The sequence below is a fragment of the Cervus canadensis genome, chromosome 7 (assembly GCF_019320065.1).
Source record: "Cervus canadensis isolate Bull #8, Minnesota chromosome 7, ASM1932006v1, whole genome shotgun sequence".
Lineage (NCBI taxonomy): Eukaryota > Metazoa > Chordata > Mammalia > Artiodactyla > Cervidae > Cervus > Cervus canadensis.
The window spans coordinates 7288246-7309819 of record NC_057392.1 but is presented as its reverse complement, the minus strand read 5'-3'; the positions used below and the strand labels follow the sequence as shown (position 1 = coordinate 7309819).

The window sequence follows — 21574 nt, the reverse complement described above, 5'->3', positions numbered from 1 at the left end:
AGCTTCCAGGTTCACAGAGAAAGCTGACTCCTTGGTGCTAGGGACTAAGGTCTAAGAAAGTGAAGGCTCTTTGGTAAGGGATGGAGTTATCCTTAGTGTTATTTCCATTTCTGGGGACTTGGGAGGATCTCCACATATGTTCTTCCCAAATGCCAAGGGCCTCATGCTCCAAGGGGCAAGAAAGACAGGCTTCGACTTGTCCATATTGGGGCCGTAACCTTTGTCTTGTGGGGTGGATGTGGAGGGAACTGTATGGATCTGCTGGGTTTCTGTTAGCAGATTCAATTGCAGGGTGGTGAGCGGGGACGTGCAGCCTCACTCAGCTGCTTCTGGCTGAGCCCTTGAGACCTGTCTCCAGTCACCGCCAGTGCCTGCCTGGCCCGCTTGTGTCCCCACGGGCAGATGAGCCAGATCAGGGGTCCTCTCTTGGAGTGGGAAGGTGACTCTGGCAGCGGCGTTTCTGCACAGAGTCATGGGTTCAAGCTGGGGCACATTCCTAGGACACCATAGGAACACTGAGGCAGTTGGGCAAGCCGAGGCATGGAGCACATCTGCATTCTGGGGTTAGCTGGTACCATTCCCTATGGTGTTAGTCTCCACCAGGAACTGTGAGCCCATCCCTCTGCACTGCAGAGACTGGTACAAAGAGGCCAACCCGTTGGCTCGCTAGAGTGAAATCAACATAGTAAGATGTTGAATGGAAAGTCATGACTGCAACTCTAAGAAATAAGAGGTGTCCAATGCCAAGGAGAACCAGAAAGACCACTCCCTCCAAAACCTCCTGCAACAAGACAGCCACACCTCACATTCATGATCCAAACACTCCTCCTCCATCAGGAGGCTGTAAGTTGAGGTGAAAGAGTTCAGTGGAAGGCTTTTAGAAGAGGATTGTTTGAAAGAGCTGACAGGGTGCCGTGCTTCCTGGCACCCCCCCCCCCCAGAGGTGTCAGGGGATGGTAAGAGGACTGCATGCCTTTCACCTCCAGTCTAGAAAGAGGGGCTCCAGGGGCCCACCCTATACAGAAGAAAACTAAACTGAGACTTGATTTTGTACCTAAAGTCACCAAAGGACTTTTTATTATTTAAGAATAAGCAGCAAAGGACACAAAATTGCTTTTTGATTATATTCCCTGAGTAGGGCTTGTTCAGTTTACTGCAGAAGGCTTAACCACCGAATAGCTCTTGTTAAAGTACTTTCAGTCATTCCAAATAACAAGCACATCCAACATCATCTGGAGAAACAGGCAAGGCTGGTATCTCTATTTGGTGGATGAATAGACTAGGTCAGAAAGGTTAAAAAATTGGTCAGAGAGAAAGCCGCATCTGAACTTCTGGTTTGGTTTCCTCCTCTGTATGATGTTGTTCAGAATCCTAGTCCTGAGCTCAGCTCCAGAGTATTTACCCATGTGTAGAGGCAGGATTCCATTTACTATCCTCACTCAGTACTAAAAGCAGGGGCAATAGGGTTAGGGCTCTGGTAGGAGGATTTTTTACCTCCTCCTTCCTCTCCCAAGTATATTGGTAACACTCTGTGTGTGCGTGCAGGCTAGGTTGCTTCAGTTGTTGACTTTGCAACCCTTATGGATGGTAGCCTACCAGGCTCCTCTGTCTATGGGATTCTCCAGGCAAGAGTACTAGAGCGGGTTGCCATGCCTTCCTCCAGGGGATCTTTCTGACCCAGGGATCGAACCCACATCTCTTATGTCTCCTGCATTGGTAGCTGGGTTCTTTACCACTAGCACCAGCTGGGAAGCCCAACACTGTAGCCAGGAGGAAAAAAATCTATTCAGTGTTGGAAACATGTCTAAAGTCCATGAAAAAATTCCAGTCTCTGAAAATTGCACATGTCACACGAGCTCTTCTTATTCATTGACATGGTGGAAGTGTCATCAAGGTAGAAGTGAATTGAACAGAAAAACCTATGATTCCCATTCTTGATGAGACATTCTATCATCACATCCAAATTATTGGGCCTCAAACCCCATTTGTAGCCATTTTTCTCATGCTTGGTATAGGGAAGTTCCAGTTGGGAATTCTCTATGTGGAGAGATCTAAAGCTAGAAAAGGTGATCCAGAGGCCATCGCAGGAATAAGGACAGGCAAGGTTCCTTGTCTGGGGCCTGGCCTACAGTGTGTGCTAAGTCACTTTCAGTCGTGTCCAACTCTTTGAGACCCCTTGGACTCTAGGCCACCAGGCTCCTCTGTCCATGGGATTCTCCAGGCAAGAATACTGGAGTGGGTTGCCATTTCCTTCTCCAGGGGATCTTCCCAACCCAGGGATTGAAACTGCATCTCTTGTGTCTGCTGCTTTGGCAGGAGGATTCTTTACCACTAGCACCACCTGGGGCCTACAGTAGCTTCCCCCAAAAGTAAACTCCTCTTCATGGGCCCAGCTCCTCTGGTTTCATGGTTTTTCTGCCTGCCCCACAAGAGATCCCACAAGAGATTAACTCAGCACACATGCTGCTGGAGCCCCTGGATTGGCGTCTAGTTCAGAAGTCAGGCGAACAGTAAATTGTCTGATCTATGTGACGAAAGCCCTTCCTAGCCTTCTGTGGGCCTGACTTTCTCTTGGCTGAGAGATTTGTTAGCCACTCTTTTTTTTTTTGCTTCTCCACTGCAAGACTGACAAAGGAGCAATGCAGGGGTCATCTGTGTATAATATCAGATCCAGCTGGTGGCGATCACAAGGAAAGGAGACCTGCTGTGTTTTCCTCTCAAGTCTGGTTTTCCTTATGTGTGCATGCATGTGCCTTTGTGTGCATGTGTGTGTGTGTATGTGCATTCTCCATTTGGTGAATCTTTTCTGTGTGCCGAGAACCTTCTAGACATAGCCTCATTTATTATTGCTCCCAACTTGCCAACGAGGAATCTGAGCCTCAGCAAATGAGTATGGCCTGCCTGATACTACACAGCTGGTAAGAAGTGGGGAGCAAGACTTGCACACAGGTCTGGGGAACTCCACAGTGGCACTGTCAGAGGGACCAGACCACAGTCCTTACGAAGCTGCCCCCTCTCTCCCTTTTTCACCTCCCCTCTCTCCCACCTCCTGCATCCCCCTTACCCAGGGCCTTCATGTAGCCTTCAAAGTTGTCATTACTCTCCATCTCCCAGGTTCCATTCTGGTCCCTTGTCATGGTGGTGGCCTCTGGTTACCGTGGGTGTGTGCTGGATGGCAAGGAGCAAGCTGCAGGGAGAACATGTTAGAATGAGCTACTTTTATAATCCAGTGGGCCAGGCTTATGACTTTGAAGATAACAAGCTCAAAGATCACAAGTACAACCCAAAGGAACTTTCCTTTCCTTTGCAAAGCTCAGCAGGACTATGAGCAATGTACACTCAAAACCTGGCACAGCCAGGCATAGGTGTCCTGGTGACCTCATTTTTGGCTGGTTGGGCTCCCACAGAACCCCTGGCCCCATACAGAACACTCTGTCCAGCAAATACCCAGTGCCCACCCCTCATGTACAACATGAGGCTTCAAACCTCAGCTGGAGTCTCTCAGTTATGTAGCCAGCATTTCTGGCCTGGCTGGTGAAGCCAAGACATGAGAACTCACACCTGCATACCTCTACTCTACTTTGGGCTGGGCACCAGACATCCTTCATCTTGTTTTCTTACAAGAGCTCTGAGCTATGTTTAAACATCTCCATTTTACAGATGAGAAAGTATCAAGGAGGTGAAATCACATGCCAAGTAACTACGGTCAGTGGCCAACCTGGGATTCAAATCCAGGTCTGTCTGGCTCCATTGCTCTAAGGAAAAGAGTTTTGTTAAAACAGAGTGCTAAAGACATCACTTTGCTCACAAAGGTTCATATAGTCAAAGCTTTGGTTTCCCAGTAGTCATATACAGATGTGAGAGTTGGACCATACAGAAGGCTGAGTGCTGAAGAATTGATGCCTTCAAATTGTGGTGCTGGAAAAGACTCTTGAGAGTCCCTCGGACTGCAAGGTAAACAGCCAGTCAATCCTAAAGGAAATCAGTCCTGAATATTCATTGAAAGGACTGATGCTGAAGCTGAAGCTCCAATACTTTGGCCACCTGATGTGAAAAGCTGGCTCATTGAAAAAGTCGCTGCTGCTGGGAAAGACTGAAGGCAGGAGGAAAAGCGGGCAGCAGAGAATGAAATGGTTGGATGGTATCACCAAATCAATGGACATGAGTTTGAGCAAACTCCAGCAGATCCTGAAGGACAGGGAGGCCTGGCATGCTATAGTTCTTGGGGTCACAAACAGTCACACACGACTGAGTGACTGAACAAGTTCAGCTTGGAAAAGGCAGCTTGGATTGGGGTTTGATTTGAGAACCTTATCCTCACTTGCTTTCTGGTAAGGTACCCCAAGGCATCTAAGCAGTACGATTACTCAAGAAAAGCATGTTTTCAGAGCATGGATCTGCCGAAAGCAAGCAGGACCCAGGGGAAGGCCAGATGGAAGGTAGTGGGGGGCGGGTAGTGGGACTCTGCTTGAGACCCCAGGAAAAAGCTGAAGATTACCTTGACCAAGGAGGGGTGTGTGGCTGGCATTTGGACAAGGACTCTTGGTTCAGGACTGTTCTTCAAATGGGCTACCCCAGTAGGTCAGAAGATAGGTTGACTTACTGCTCTGACACAGTTCTGAGAGTTGCGACATGAGCCCTAACCACACTCTGAAGAACGGAGGTGTGGACTGAGATGGATAAACCATGAGTCTCCGATTTTAATTATGACACTTTGAAGCTCTAAATCTAAGCAAATGGTTCTGCTGTTGAAACAGGGAAGGACCCTATGATCCTTGCCCCCTCACCACATCCTCTGGTTGCCTTTTGCCAGAGTAAAACTTTAATCAAAGGAAAAGTTTACTCAGAGAAATGAAAACATAGAAGAGCAAAGGAAAATAGTCACAGAAGACCAAATAATAATAATGTATTCCTTAAGCATAGTCAAGAATCTTTAGTTCTTTCTCAAGGGCTATAGACAATATTCTGAGCCATATCCTGTGAGCTGTCTTAGAGATACTGAAAACCCCAGGTGAAGAAGTTAACTACATGATGATCGTACTGTACCTATGACATGAGCTGCCATAGTTCTAAGAACTGGCTTCAAAGAAATGGAAACACACCAACCCTAGAACTGAAGATTAACTGTACCTAAAACAATCAATATGCACTGATCCGACCATCGATGACCAATACAAAAATGACTGTCAGGACTGACTGTGCTGTTTTTACATGTAGCCCCCCACTTCTGTCTATAAAAGCTCTTACCCCACTTGTTGCCAGTAGGGGGAGTTGGCCTTTGGACAGATGTCTGCCCTCCCCACCAGTTGCTGGCAAACTCTCCCTCCCACCAGCCTGGCCTGTTTATTGACTTTTGGGTGGTGAGCAGCCAGACCCCACAACTTTTAGTAACAGTGTGTGTGGTTTGGGGGTATAAAAGTATTTTTTCTCAGTAAATATACTAGAGTCAGAAAGACACACAGTAAAAAAAAAATGGCCCAGCTGTTGTCCAAAGGCCAATGTAGGATGAAAGGGAAAGAGGAGTAAAGGAAAACTTTAAAACAAATGGAGAATGAGTGAAGGCAGCAGAAGTGGACAGATAACGGAGGCTTGGGCTTCATCCTTTGAAGGCTGGCCAGAATCTGCTGTAGGCTGAGCATTCAGCCTCCTGGGTTGAGAGATAGGTATTCGCCTCCAGGTTCAGATTCCTACCCCTACCTGAGTCTCCTGGGGACCCCTACCAGCAGTCCCCAACATTTTTGGCACCAGGGACTGGTTTTATGGAAGACATTTTTTCCATGGGCTGGGGGTACGGGGATGTTTTTGAGATGATTCAATCACATTACATTTATTGTTCCCTTTATTTCTATTAATATTACACCAATTCCACCTCGGGTCATCAGGCATTAGATCCCAGAGGTTGGGGACTCCTGCCCTATAGGCCTTCCTTGCAAGAAAGTAGCAAAACAAGCAAACAGGAAAACCTGTGCTAGTAGGAAAGGAGGTTGACAAAAAGAATGGGTTTGCCAACTGCAAAAAGCCAGGGACTTGAGTTTTATAGGTCTTGGGGATGGGGGTGGGGAGCGTTTACACTGTGTAAGCAGGAAGCTGAAACTGAGAGGCTTGCATAAAGTCAAAATGCTTGATGGATTGGTCCCTCAGTGAGAATGTGAAAGCCAAAATCTAGCTTGGGTTCTATGTGAGTTGGGCTTCCCAGGTAGCTCAATGGTGAAGAATCTGCCTGCCAGTGCAGGAGATAGAGGAAACATGGGTTCGATCCTTGGGTTGAAAAGATCCCCTGGAATAGGAAATGGCAGCCCACTTCAGTATTCTTGCCTGGAAAATTCCATGGATAGAGGAGCCTGGTCGGCAAAGAGTCAGACACAGCTGAGCGATTGAGCACGCATTAAGTTAAAAAAAGGTTCTTCCCTGCTCTGACTCTGGTTTAGGGTTTGAATTTATGCTTCCTGGTAGCCAATATATTAAAATAAATGGAGTCTTAAGCTTGCAATACTTGTAGGCTGCTGGAAAGAAGTAAATGCAGAAGCTGTCTGGAGGGACACACGTTCAAACCAGCCCAGCCAGAATTCCCTGTGATAAAACCATGCCAAATGTGAGCTCATAATCCAAAATTACAAAACACACATTAAATTAATCCACCAGAAAGGGAGCATCAACAGAAACATACAGTCCAATTAGAATTCCAAGAGCTTCAGATAATAAAAATAGTCAAATAAACTATAAATAAGTATGTTAAAATTAAATAAGTTTAAAGCATCTAAAAACATAAAAAAGGATAAAATGATTTTTTAAAAAGATATATTAAAAATGACAGGAGATGACTTCAGACTCTACTACAAAGCCACAGTCATCAAGACAGTATGGTACTGGCACAAAGACAGAAATATAGATCAATGGAACAGAATAGAAAGCCCAGAGATAAATCCACGAACCTATGGACACCTTATCTTTGACAAAGGAGGCAAGGATATACAATGGAAAAAAGACAACCTCTTTAACAAGTGGTGCTGGGAAAACTGGTCAACCACTTGTAAAAGAATGAAACTAGAACACTTTCTAACACCATACACAAAAATAAACTCAAAATGGATTAGAGATCTAAATGTAAGACCAGAAACTATAAAACTCCTAGAGGAGAACATAGGCAAAACACTCTCTGACATAAATCACAGCAAGATCCTCTATGACCCACCTCCCAGAATATTGGAAATAAAAGCAAAACTAAACAAATGGGATCTAATGAAACTTAAAAGCTTTTGCACTACAAAGGAAACTATAAGTAAGGTGAAAAGACAGCCGTCAGATTGGGAGAAAATAATAGCAAATGAAGAAACAGACAAAGGATTAATCTCAAAAATATACAAGCAACTCCTGAAGCTCAATTCCAGAAAAATAAATGACCCAATCAAAAAATGGGCCAAAGAACTAAACAGACATTTCTCCAAAGAAGACATACAGATGGCTAACAAACACATGAAAAGATGCTCAACATCACTCATTATTAGAGAAATGCAAATCAAAACCACAATGAGGTACCATTACACGCCAGTCAGGATGGCTGCTATCCAAAAGACTACAAGCAATAAATGCTGGAGAGGGTGTGGAGAAAAGGGAACCCTCTTACACTGTTGGTGGGAATGCAAACTAGTACAGCCACTATGGAAACAGTGTGGAGATTTCTTAAAAAACTGGAAATAGAACTGCCATATGACCCAGCAATCCCACTTCTGGGCATACACACTGAGGAAACCAGATCTGAAAGAGACACGTGCACCCCAATGTTCATCGCAGCACTGTTTATAATAGCCAGGACATGGAAGCAACCTAGATGCCCATCAGCAGATGAATGGATAAGGAAGCTGTGGTACATATACACCATGGAATATTACTCAGCCGTTAAAAAGAATTCATTTGAATCAGTTCTAATGAGATGGATGAAACTGGAGCCCATTATACAGAGTGAAGTAAGCCAGAAAGATAAAGACCATACAGCATACTAACACATATATATGGAATTTAGAAAGATGGTAACGATAACCCTATATGCAAAACAGAAAAAGAGACACAGAAATACAGAACAGACTTTTGAACTCTGTGGGAGAATGTGAGGGTGGGATGTTTCAAAAGAACAGCATGTATACTATCTATGGTGAAACAGATCACCAGCCCAGGTGGATGCATGAGACAAGTGCTCGGGCTGGTGCACTGGGAAGACCCAGAGGAGTCGGGTGGAGAGGGAGGTGGGAGGGGGGATCGGGATGGGGAATAAGTGTAAATCTATGGCTGATTCATATCAATGTATGACAAAACCCACTGAAATGTTGTGAAGTAATTAGCCTCCAACTAATAAAAAAATTAAAAAAAAAAAATGACAGGAGAGTAGTAAAAATTTTAAAATACTGTCATTAAAATTTAAAATATAACAGGAGTTAAATAACTGATTAAACACAGCTGAGGAGAGATATGCAGGATGTGTGTAACACAGAAAACACTGCTGGAAGTTTAGAACATCAAAATAAAATAAAACTTTAAATATTACAGAGAAAAGAAAAACAACCATATAGATTACTATAAACAATACAATAATCAAATTGATATCACACTTCTAAACAACTCTGATGGAAGATAACAATGGAATAATATCTTAGAGTGATAAGGGGAAATACTTTAGTATAAAAATTACAAACCCAGCAAACTTGATTAAAATGTGAGGATTTTAAAAACTAAAAGAGTTTCACATTTAATAGCCTCAAACTGGAAATAACTCAAACATCCATCAACAAGTTAATAAATACATTGTGATATATTCACAAAGTGGAATACTGCTTAACAGTAAAAGGAACAATCTCCTGATATATATATATAAGCTTGGATGAATTTCAAACATCGTGCTGAGGGAAAGAAAGTTGACACAAAAGATCACATACTACATGGTTCCATTTATATGACAGTCTAGAAAAAAACAAATCTTATCTACAATGATAATAAGATAGGTCAGTGATTTGATGTTATGGGAAGAGAAGTAAAGATAGGAAAAGGCACATAAAAATTTCTTGGGGAGGTAGGATAGAAATGTTCTATAGTTGAGATGGTGATTGTAAGAATATTGCCAAAACTCAAACTCTACAATTACTATATATTCCTTTTTATTATATGTAAATTTTACTTAATAAAAATGAATACAACTGTTTTTATTCATGAATTCATTCATGATTGTTTATGTAAAAAATATTTAGTTTCAACCCAAACTAAAATCCTGTGTTTTGATCACGTGAGTAGTTAGCTGATTGACATGAAGTAAACAGGTACTAAAGGAGGCTAGAACTGTTGATTGACTAGATGTTTAAAAGAAATGTAGGTGTAAATATCTTAAAAACTTAAGAGGAGCCTCTAGAGCAGTGGTTCTCAAACTCCAGACAACATCATATTCATTTGGAGGACTTATAAAACCACACATTGTTGGATACTACCCCTAGAATTTGATTCAAAGGGCCTGGGGTGTGACCCAAGAATTTGCATTTCTACTAAGTTCCCTGGTGGTGCTAATGCTGCTGGTCCAGGACCACAATTTGACAACCACTGTAGAGAGTAATGGGGGAAAACAAGGGAAACAATGGAAAAATAAAATCTTAAGAAGTTTTGGAGCTGGGTACACCCAGTGTTGAATCCAGTTTCACTACTTCCTAGCAGTGGGGTATTTGGAAACTTAGTTGAGTTTCAGATTTATTTTTTGAGTCTTGGGGTCATGGTAAGAATTAAAGGAGGTCATAAACATAAGGCTCTTGGCAGAGTCCCTAGCATATAGCACAGGTTTATTCCAAGGTAGTGGCAATGGCAGGGGTCATAGCTCAAGCTCCTAGCAAGTACATGACAGGTCTTCAATGAAACACAGCTTTGGCACGATCTTCCATCTCAGATCTCTCTGTGAAGTGGATGGGGGGGGGGAGGGCAACAGGAGAAGGTTCTAAGGGGGAAAAGTGAGGGACAGTGGATGAAAGAAAGCAATTGTCATTCAACAACTCAGCTAGTATTGTCCTCTACACTTTCTATTCACGGACCACTCTTCTTAGAGGGCTCCCCAGGTGGCGCTAGTGGTTAAGATCCCACCAGCCGGGAATGCAAACTAGTACAGCCACCATGGAGAACAGTGTGGAGATTCCTTAACAAACTGGAAATAGAACTGCCATATGACCCAGCATTTCCACTCCTGGGCACTGAGGAAACCAGAACTGAAAGAGACACGTGCACCCCAATGTTCATCGCAGCACTGTTTATAATAGCCAGGACATGGAAGCAACCTAGATGCCCATCAGCAGATGAATGGATAAGGAAGCTATGGTACATATACACAATGGAATATTACTCAGCCATTAAAAAGAATACATTTGAATCAGTTCTAATGAGATGAATGAAACTGGAGCCCATTATACAGAGTGGAGTAAGCCAGAAAGATAAAGACCAATACAGTATACTAATGCATATATATGGAATTTAGAAAGATGGTAATGACAACCCTATATGCAGGACAGAAAAAGAGACACAGATGTACAGAACAAACTTTTGGACTCTATGGGAGAAGGCAAGGGTGGGTTGATCTGGGAGAATAGCATTGAAACATGTATATTATCAAGTGTGAAACAGATCGCCAGCCCAGGTTGGATGCATGAGACAAGTGCTCAGGGCTGGTGCACTGGGATGACCCAGAGGGATGGGATGGGGAGGGAGGGGGGAGGGGGGATTGGGATGGGGAACACATGTAAATCCATGGTGGATTCATGTCAATGTATGGCAAAAAACCACTACAATATTGTAAAGTAATTAGCCTCCAACTAATAAAAATAAATGAAAAAAAAAAAAAAGGAATCAAGAAGGAGGATTCAAGAGAAAAAAAAAAAAGGAACCTACCTGCCAATGCAGGAGACACAAGAGACTCGGGTTTGAACCCTGGGTTGGGAAGATCCCCTGGAGTAGGAAATGGTTACCCACTCCAGTATTCTTGCCTGGAGAACCCCATGGAAAGAGGAGACTGGCAGGTACAGTCTGTAGAGTCGCAAAGAGTTGGACATGACTGAAGTGACTAATATGAACGCACTCATCTTAGAATTGGCAGCAGAACTCCAGTTTCAAAAGTTCTGTCTTAGGGCCCCTTCCTGGAGGAGGGCATGGCAACCCACTCCAGTATTCTTGCCTGGAGAATTCCCGTGGATGGAAGAGTCTGGCAGGCTGCAGTCCATGGGGTTGCAAAGAGTCAGACACGACTGATCGACTAAGCACAGCACAGGGCTCCTTAAGTCTCCAGTCATACTAACAAATCACATACTTGGATGTCCCATCTTCTCAGGTGTCTGGGTGTCTCCACTACTGAATTTGTTTACCTGACGCTTTGTAGAATCCTTCAGGTGACTCCGAAGACTGGGAAAACTCATCAGTCATAAAAGTCTAAGTTGAAAGGAACTTTCTTGAGACCACACTAAAAGTGAAGATGTAGACTTCTGGAAGCCTGGATCTGAGATAAATTATTCAGCTAAGAGCACACACAGCAGAGATCCCCCGGTATTTACCTGAAGTCCTTCAGAGCATCTGACTGTAGGCAGCTGGTCTCCAGGCTGGCTCTGGGAAGCCAGGAAGCCCCTCCAGCCCAGGCCTGCCCAGCTCCGCCCTCTCTCCTTCTCATGAGGTGTAAAGGCGTGCCCTTTGAAGACAAATGTCAACAACTGGGTGTTCACTGAGCTTCTCTGCAGAGCCTTTTCTTCTCCTCCCCTTTCTGTTGAGCAACGCCCTTTTGACTTGTTTGTCTCATCCAGCTAAATGTGCTTATTATGGGAATTAGACTTTCCCTCAGACTTGTCTTCACCTGAAGACCCAGGAGGAAGGGTTCATGGGACTTTTTCCAGCCACCAGCAGTACTGGGCCTGGCTTTGAGAGTGTTAGTCACTCAGTCATGTCTGACTCTTTGCGATCCCATGAACGGTATCCCACCAGACTCCTCTGTCCATAGAATTCTCCAGGCAAGAATGCTGGCATGGGTTGCCATTTCATTCTCCAGGGGATCTTCCTGACCCAGGGATCAAATCCAAGTCTGCTGCATTGTAGTCAGACTCTTAACCATCTGAGCCACCTGGGGTCTTGCTTTAGTTTTATGCAAACTGTGCTTCTTCTCTACTTTTGCTCCCAAAAGGCAGGCCAGGAGAGCAGGAGGTCACAAACCTTCATCCGTCCCAGGACCACAGGGATCAAATTGCTCTGGCCTAGGAAGGAGCCCATTTGCAATTCTCTTGTCCTCCACCCCTCCTTCCGACTTACCAACTGTCCAGAGGAGGTCCCGAGGTGTCAGGGGTCACCCCAGACCACCTCTTCCTAAGGGGGCTGTCCCTGCCTTTCTTCCAAGGATTTTTGGATTGCCATTGTCTTCACAACCGATAGAAACTTCCTCCCGCTAACTGAAGGCTTGTCTCACATTTCCCAAATTAGGCACAATCTGTTTATTTACTGTCTGTCTCCCTGAGATGAAGAGGCATTTTCTGTTTTATTTACCGGGATATCCTCAGTGCCTATGAAATGGCAGATGAGAAATAAACAAATGTTCATGGAGTGAAAATTGCTTGTCTTGCATGTGAATAGGAGAGGGACTTTCCGCAGCAGAAGACCAAATTTTCTGCATTTTCTGTGGAAGGAAGAGCAGAAAGACTTTGACTACCGATGGAGTTATGAGTTACTAACAATCTTTCATTTTAAGACTTCAAATTAAATGAAAGCATTGGTGAGTTAATCAATAATGTATTGGTCCATATACTCTCCCACCATTTATCAAATGCCATTTGATGTGTTAAAATCAATGAAGATGTTCCAATTCAAAAACTTTTATTACATAGTGTTTTGTTTCCAATAAGTGGCTTGACCCTTGATTACAAAACAATTATGACCTTGTGAGTGCTGAGAACTTGTCCTGGCTTATTTCTTTTAACTCTCTTAGCCCTTAAGTCTCTTTTAACCCTTTAAGATAGGAGGATGTTACTATAAGGATGATGAAGATGAGGTTCAGAGAGGTTAGGTGTCTTCCCAAAGGTCACACAGCTAGTAAGAAGATGGTAGACTTGAATCCAGACACTCTTATATCTGGCCTATTGGATCTTATTTTCTAATTGAGGAAGATAGTAGTTACAGCCTAAAGCAGTGTTGAAGATTAAATTGGATGGCTGAAAAAATTTAGTGCAGTCATTCTCCAGCTTTGGCCCTATAGGAATCACTTGGTAAACTAGGTAAAAACACAGAGGGCAGGCCCTATGCTACTTTAAGGATGTTGAGCTTCTGTGTGCCTTATTCCTCCCGAGGTGATTCTGATACTTGCCAAAGTGGGAAAACCATTGATACAGCACATTATGTACATTAAAACATGGGGGAGCTAGGGAAAAAGCAAGCAAGTATGAATTCCAATGAGGTCAACCCACTCCAGTATTTTTGCCTGGAGAATCCCATGGACAGAGGACCCTGGCAAGCTACAGTCCATGAGGTCACAAAGAGTCGGACACAACTGAAGGGACTTAGTATGCATGCATGCATGTGTAAAAAGAGAGCAGAGGGTGGCCAAAGATGTTGAGCCAGAAAAAGCACCAGTTTGTTGATGTTGTTTTTAATATTTATCTGGCTGTGTTGGCTCTTAGTTGCAGGCATGGGATCTTTGTTGTGGTGCATGGGCTTAGCTGCTCCAAGGTATGTGGGATTGTAGCTCCCTGACTAGGGATTCTTTTTTTTTAAATTTTTGACTGAGCTGGTTGCACTTAGGCTTTCTCTAGTTGTGGTGAGTGGGGAATACTCTTTGTTGTGGTGTGCGGGCTTCTCACTGTGGTGGCTTTTCTTGTGGAGCACGGGCTCTAGGGTGCACAGGTTTTAGTAGCTGTGGCACATGGGCTCAGTAGTTGTGGCTCTTCAGTTCTAGACTGTGAACTCAGTAGTTGTGGTGCACAGGCTTAGCTGCTCTGTGTCATATGGAATCTTCCTGGACCAGGTATCAAACCTGTGTCCCCTGGACCACCCATGTCTTAACCACCGGACCCCCAGAAAAGTCCCTACACCAGCCTTTTATGCCCCCTTTTATGAGGTCCCTCATAAAAGGGGACCATAAAAGCGCTTTCTGCAGGTGCTGCTCCCTGGACTCAGGAGAGCCAAGCCTAAGGAATAGGTATTAGTAATGGCCATGGCCGCCCTTGTGCCCACGGTGGCCTCAAGGAAACCACATGGGAGCATGTAGCTGCGTTTGGACCAATGCTGGGCTGGTGAGGAGCGTCTAGCTGCACTGCCCTTGGCTGAGCAGACTGCCCACCTCAGCCATGGATGTGAATTAGTTTGAATGTTTCCCAACCAGATGCTCCCATGAGATTATGGAGACCAGGTAAGTCTGTGCCCCCTGCTGCCAGAGGTGGGACTCCAGATCCAGATCTCCACATGGCCCTGAGTAAAATTTTGTTTACTCAGGTGGGGTAGAAGCCATTGAATTTGTCTTCACCTGAAGACACAGGGAGGAGACCTGAGACTTCCTTCAGCCACCAGGCAGCGCTGCGTCTGGCTTTAGTTTTATGTGAATTGTGCTTCTCCATCTTTGCTCCCAGAAAGCAGGCTAGGAGAGCAGGACGTCACAAACCCTCATATCTGGATCAAATTGCTCTGGCCCAGAAAGGGGCCCAATTGCAATTCTCTTGTTGTCCACCCTCCTCATCTTCTTACCAATAGTCAGGAGGAGGTAAGGAGCTGGCAGGGAGTCATCCCAGACCACCCTTCCCAAGACAGCTGTTCCTTCCTCTCCAAGAATCCCTGGATTGTCGTTGAAAGTCACACCTGATGGAAACTTCTTCCACTGAGCTTTCCTTCCACCAGTCCTAAGGACTGCTTGACCTATCCGTTTAATATATCTTGGAAATCTTTCCAAATCAGCTTACATGATCTACTTCATTCTTATTTATTCATTTATTCATATGTTATTGCATTTTTGAACAGGTAACATATTCACATGGTTAGAAATTCAGGTAGCATGAAAACATATAAAACACAATGAAAATGTTCGTTCGCCTATGTTCAGGTCCCACTGCTGCTACTGCCAAATGCAAAACCATCTGTATCAATTGCTTCAGAATTTCTTTATGTGTGGAAAGCCAAATATGAAATATTTTCTCCCTCTTGCCTGTTTATCCAAAAAGGAAAATATACAAACTTGGATCTATAGTTTTCTTTTTACTTATCTTGGCAAACTTTCCATATCAATACAGAGAGAATTTTTTCATTCTTTCTGACCGTTGTATAGTATCCTATTGATTGCAAGTACCATACTTAATTTAGCTGGTCCTGAGCCGAAGGTCATTTAGATTATTAGCATTACTTATAATGACAAACTGTGCTATTCTGATCTATTGTGTACAAATGTTTTTGTGCACATTAAGGAAAATGTCAAAGTGGTTTTCAAGTAGGTTTTCCCAGTTATGAGAGGTCTTATTTCATCACATTCTTGGCAGCCCCATGTATGAGAAAATAATTTTAAACATCTTTGTCATATAGGTTTAAAAAAGTGTATCTTCTTGTTTTAAAATGGATTCTTGTAAGTACAGTTGTACATAGTTTCAAATTTTTGTGAACCATTTTTCCTATTCTACAAGCTTCCTTTTCATGCCCTTTGTTCATTTGAAATTGTGCTGTTAGTCTTGTTTATTGATTTAAAGAGCTTTTTATATACTAAGGAAATTAATCTTACTGTGCAACTATTATAATTATTTCTCTTAGTTGCTCTTACCTTTCTTTACAACACTTTTTCCATATTTTTCTACATTTTTTAAAAGACTGCATGCAGATATTACAAAAATTAAAACACAAGCTTAAAAATTAAAAATACAAGCTTATAATAAATGGATAAGCTTTCCATACGACCCAGCAGTTCCACTTCTGGATACATATCCAAATCAACCCAAATCACTAACTCATAAAGATATATGCACTCCAATGTTTATAGAAACATTATTTATAATTGCCAGGATATGTAAGCAATTTAAGTGTCCATCAACAGATGAATGGATAAAGATGTGCTTTGTATATACACAATGGAATATTACATAGCTATCAAAAAGAGTGAAATTATGCTATTTGCAACAACATAGATGGACTTGGAGGTTATTATGCTTAGTAAAATAAGCCATAAAAAGAAAAATATGTATGACATCACTTACATCTGGAGCCTAAAAAATAAAGCAAACTAGTGAATATAATGAAGAAGAAATAGAGTGAGAACAAATTAGGATTACCATTGGGGAGAGGGGAGAGGGAGAGGCAAGATAAGTGTAGGGAATTAAGAGGTACTACTATTAAGAGGTCTACTATACTACTATGTATAAAACAAGCTACAATGATGTTGTACACCACAGGGAATATAACCAATATTTAATAATAACTATAAATGAAATATAATCTTTGAAAATGGTGAATCATTGTGTTGTACATCTGAAACTTACATAATATTGTATCAATATGCCAACTATACCTCAATAAAACCTTTTTTAAATATAGAAGTCTTTTATCCCATTCCTACTCACTAAATTCCTACTTTTCAGAAGAAGCTCTTTTTTTATTTTTAATGACTTTTAGTTGTTTTAGTTGTTTTGCTGACCCTTGCCTCTGCAGTTCTAAAAAAATTATATCACTTTAAAAATTATATCAGTTTTGAACATTTTTTGTTGACTTCTGTCAATGAATGGTGAAGATGTAACACTTATACTAGCTCTTCCTTCCCTTCCCACATGTATACTCATGTCCTCTATTTGCTCTCTCTTTTTCTCTATGTATATATACACATACATACATACATACATATATGATATAAATATGTTTATAATAAATATATATATATATATTGTCCAGTAGAGATTACAAATCTCTATAAGTTAAATCCTCATTTGAACCAGTTGCAACATCTTAATGGTTGCCTCATTAATTAATGAGTTAATTTAAGTGTTCATTTTATATTTATATGAGAGCTATGATTTCATCTTTTTAAAAAACCATCTTTTAATAATTTTGGAGTTGCTGCTCAGACACACAATCGATTCACCTGGACAGAATCATCTAGGCTCTGTGCCCAGAGTATCTTCATGGACAGCTTCAGCCAGAGCACATTTCCTTCTTGGCTCCTAGAGGTGAATCCCAAATATCAATAGTATTTTAACCTTTCCAGCTTTGCATTCTCTGGGATTTTTTTCCTTCTCAATTAGTTTTGTGTTTTGGTTTTGTTTCACTTAGAGCCCATAAATTAAACCTCATTGCCAACAGCAATGACTGGGAACTTGGCTTAATGGTCTGACCATTTGGTGATTTCTGTAGATGAATGATGGATATCTATTTTCTGCTGGGTGAGAGATAACACAGAACTGGCTATTTATTTGTTTACTCATGTGTTTGAATACGAATTAGTTAAAAAATTTATGCCCACTAAGAAAGAGAGCAGTTGTTCTTAATAAATAAAATGTTAAAAAGAAGTTTCTTTAATTTCTGTGTCTGTGTCATTTAACCTGTGTGACAAGTCATAAAACTGAAGCTGTAAGCTCTCTGTCTATAATTTAGAAAGAACTTTACCTCTCAATGTGCTTGTGTATATTTTCCTGTTTCTGGAGGGTATAAATTGATTAGATTATAAAGTCTTCTAAATGAAAGGAGCTTTGTTCTGATTGGCTTATGGAATAAATAAGTGCTGATATAAAGTCCTGAAAAATAGGATAATTAAACTTCTAACACTTTAAATGTGCTAAAAATTGTTCTTTGAGCAGCTCACTGAGAAACCTTTTTAAGAATCCAAATTCACATAATTAAAGTAAATGTTTGGCAAACAAGGTCAGTTTACTAACGTGCGCTAATAAAAACAACTTTGTCTTCTTCTTTGAGTTATCACTGTTAAGTATCTGGTTGATCTTGAACAACACGGGTTTGAACTGAGTGGTCCACTTATACTCAGACTTTTTTTGCTAAATAATTTTTCTCATTACAGGATCCACAGTTGACTCTGCAGATACTGAACTGTGGACAGGAAGGGCTGACTGTAAAGTTATATGGGGATTTTCAGTTGAATGGAGGGTGGGTGTTCCTAACCCTCTCATTGTTCAAGTGTCAGCTGTAATTCAAGCAAACACTTATTTCTAATTGGGCATATTTTCCCCAAATGATTACAGGTTTGTTGATTGAATTAGCTCACGTGACTCCTCCATAATATTTGAGGATGGAAAATGTAAATTTATGTCCAACTCCATCGAATCATGATTCTGATAAACAACTTCAGCAGTAATTGTGTTCTGTAGTATGTCAGCTTGAAGATCATTTCCAGGATCTCTCGGTAACTTAAAACTTTAAGCTAATATGAAATTAAATTAATTATGTAATTGATGGATATCTAGGACTTTCTAAGAGCCTATAACACTGACACACTGATTACAAAGCATAATTTTGTGTATTTGTATGTGCTATAAGAGAAGCTGTAGACATGAGTCATGTTAATGGATGTGCTTATTTTTTGCCACACAGGAATGCATGTGACTGGAAAAAATGTATTATAAACTGTGCTAATCTGCTAAAATGGTTCAGTATGACAGAATTCTCTCAATTATTTTCTCTGTGAAATAGAAGTTAATTACTTTAGTGAAAAGTTATAGTTAATATGAATGGTTGCAACTGCAATAATGACAGAAATATGACTGAGAGTATGGTTTTGCTTTTCCATAAGCAGTGGTTCTTGGGATTTTTGTTCTTTAAACCACTTTGTGCCTGTTGAGGGCACAAAACACTTTTATTTATGTGTTTATAGCTAGTTATGTTTATTAAAAACCAAAACTGAGAAAGAGAAAGACTTAAAATATTCATTTATCCACTTGAAGATAGCAATGATGAATGCATAGCATGCTAACTGAAATAACCTCTAAATACTATTACAAAATTAGATTTGAACATGTGGACCCCTTGAGATCTGTGTTAGAATAAAAGAGATGCTAGAAGTAATCAGGCTTGGTGAGTATAAAAGAGCATAATAAAAGATAAAACTTGGATTTGTCCTGAATCAAACAAGTAAATTTTATTTGTCTTGATTTATAGTACTAAATCTCACAAGCTGCAAAATGTTTGCAAAGTTCTCAGTCTTGATGGATTTGCTCCATTAGTTTTCTGATTAATGTTTTCACCTAGTTTGAATGGTTATTCTTTCTGGGGTGACCCACCTTTCTGATTGGCCTAGGACAGTGGGGTTTCTGGGGATATGCAGTTTTCTGTGCTAAAACCAGGACAGTCTTGGGGAAATCAGGATGACTGGTTACTTTATATACTCTCTGTACAATCTACCTAGAATGCACTGATTCTGTGATTAACCTGAATAATTTTACATGCTTTATGATGACTTTATACTCTTAATTATAAAAAAGAGGAGAAAGAAAAAGATTCCTCAATTATGAAAGTGTTAAGGTTCTTGTTTATTTTAAAATGTTTTATTGTTCCTTTGATTCATAAGCAACCAAGTATTGTTTCTCAGGTACTCATTATTCTGTCTTAATCAAATGTCCAAATCTCCTTTGACAGCTCTTGATTTCTGCCTTTTAAAAATCAGGTCTGAAAAATAGAAGATAATAAAATTTGCCAGATATCTTACACACCTAAAGCAGCTGTTGAGATTTCCCATAGGATTCCTAGAAGAAACTCACAAAATTTTGTCCTTTTACCTTATAAAAAGGGATGCTTTTTTTATAATAATCAGGTTTGGAGAGTTGTGTGGAAAGAGTTAAATCAGAAGAGATGCTCATCCCTCCCTGAGTTAAATTTTATAGGCAAAGTGTTATTAATAAAAGCATTTCAGAAATGTTATGCTTTATGGGATACTCCGGGAGATTTTTCAATGCTTCACTTTCTGTATGTTTTAATTTCAGAGAAAACACTGATTGAAGGTCTTATAAAATTGTTCTGTTGAATTTCCCCCTATTTATCTGAATCTTGGTAGTGTTATCAATACCTGATAATATTGAGCAACAATATATTTCAATTATTATTTAGCATATTGATTGCCAGTCTTTTTTCTTTTTAAAAAGACTTCAAACTGAGTAATTTTTAGGCCAGTGGGTCTCAATGCATATCAGACTTAATCCTGAAGTTTTACAGCTATATAGATGTCTAAGCCCTTTCAAGTTTATGGAATCTCTTTACTCAATAGTCTAAGAACATTATATAGTATATCAAAGGATGATCATGTGTCATCTCTCAAGATATTTTCCCCTATAAAATCCAATTTTATAAATCAGATGCAGCATTCACTGGCCTCTTAGAAAATAGACTTTATCATTGAGCTAAGATATATATATTTAAAATGTTTTCTTGGAGGATGGGTTTATTATCTTTGTTTTGCATGCCACCAACCAAACACCCAAATATCCTTGTCAACTGTATTATTCTTTTCTTAAAAATATTTATTTATATATTTGGCTGCACTGGGCCTTAGTTGCAGCACGCAGGATCTTTAGTTGCAGCAGGTGGGCTCTAATTGCCTGAATTGATCCCAGCTCCCCTGCATGGGGAGCATGGAGTCTTAGCCACTGGACCATCAGGGAAGTCCCAGTTGTATTATTCTTTTTTTTATTACAAACTCTCATCAGTCCTTCTATGCTTGAAATTTTTCAGTGACAAAAAAACTATAACTTTGTCTTTTATAAATAGCTTGTGTTTTACTCTAACTCTTGCTGAAGTCTCTTTTATAAGCAACAGGCCAGAGTTTGTGTCTTCAACAAACAAGGAAAATCTCAGAACCTTGTGAAAAGAGGTACTGCAAAATATTGACCTTTCAAAATATGAAGTCTTGGATAGAAGCATCTGAGCTGGAATCACTTAGGCAACTTTCAGACCATATCAACAGAGTGATTTGGGATTTCCAGAACTCTTTTCACTGGGAAACAGATGGCTTCATGAGACTACTAACCCAAGATCCAGTGGAACAAGAATTAATTATGTAGAACTGAATGAACTGATGTGCAACATTTTATTGTGGTTATTTGTTGGAATATTGCTGATGTCATTTTGAATTTTTCCAGATCTATATATTTTCCTGATCTATAAGGATGCCCTTTCTGTGTCTTCTCATGCTCCTTGTAGCCTATAGCAATTTGGTAGACTCTGCTTTTTTAAACTAAAATGAAAGATTTAGAAGTGATATCTAATTTACCAACTAATTCAGAAACTCTTACTGAGTCTCCTTTTCATGGCAATATAATTATTTGTGTAAGTTTAATAAGACTCTTTCTTTACATGAGAAGATAGTAAAACAAATTGATTTAACATCCAAGGTCTTCCTGCAGTGTTATATTTGAGTACAATGCTCTTTTAATCAGGCATAACAAGTCAATCTTAAGGAACAAAGTCTGGTAGTATTTAAAGAGACATTATGGCCTCCCAGGAAAACAGGTCTGAGTGCTTTGTTTAGAGGTCCAGACTCATGGGTAGTAAGGGAGGTGACTTCCTTTGGGGGAAGAAACCCAAGTTATTTTAAGAATCTTGAGAAAAGAGAGTCATTGAACTTTGCAAG

The 21574-nt window shown here is 40.8% G+C and overlaps 1 protein-coding gene across 4 annotated transcripts in view; it reads right to left on the bottom strand.

Moving 5' to 3' along the window:
- Window positions 1–11688, bottom strand: part of RBP2 (retinol binding protein 2) — a 34810-nt gene extending 23122 nt beyond the window's left edge. Inside the window, exons 1-2 of one of the 4 annotated variants that reach the window (XM_043474114.1) lie at window positions 11562–11688; window positions 3065–3187 (exon numbers count right to left, since the gene is read on the bottom strand). In XM_043474114.1, coding sequence (XP_043330049.1) covers window positions 3065–3137 — 73 coding nt within the window. In that variant the 5' untranslated portion in view covers window positions 3138–3187; window positions 11562–11688. Of the gene's footprint in view, window positions 1–3064; window positions 3188–4498; window positions 4557–10905; window positions 10951–11375; window positions 11526–11561 lie in introns of those variants that run through there. The other 3 variants (XM_043474117.1, XM_043474116.1, XM_043474115.1) reach the window with 3 other exon arrangements.
- Window positions 11689–21574: the final 9886 nt, after the last annotated feature.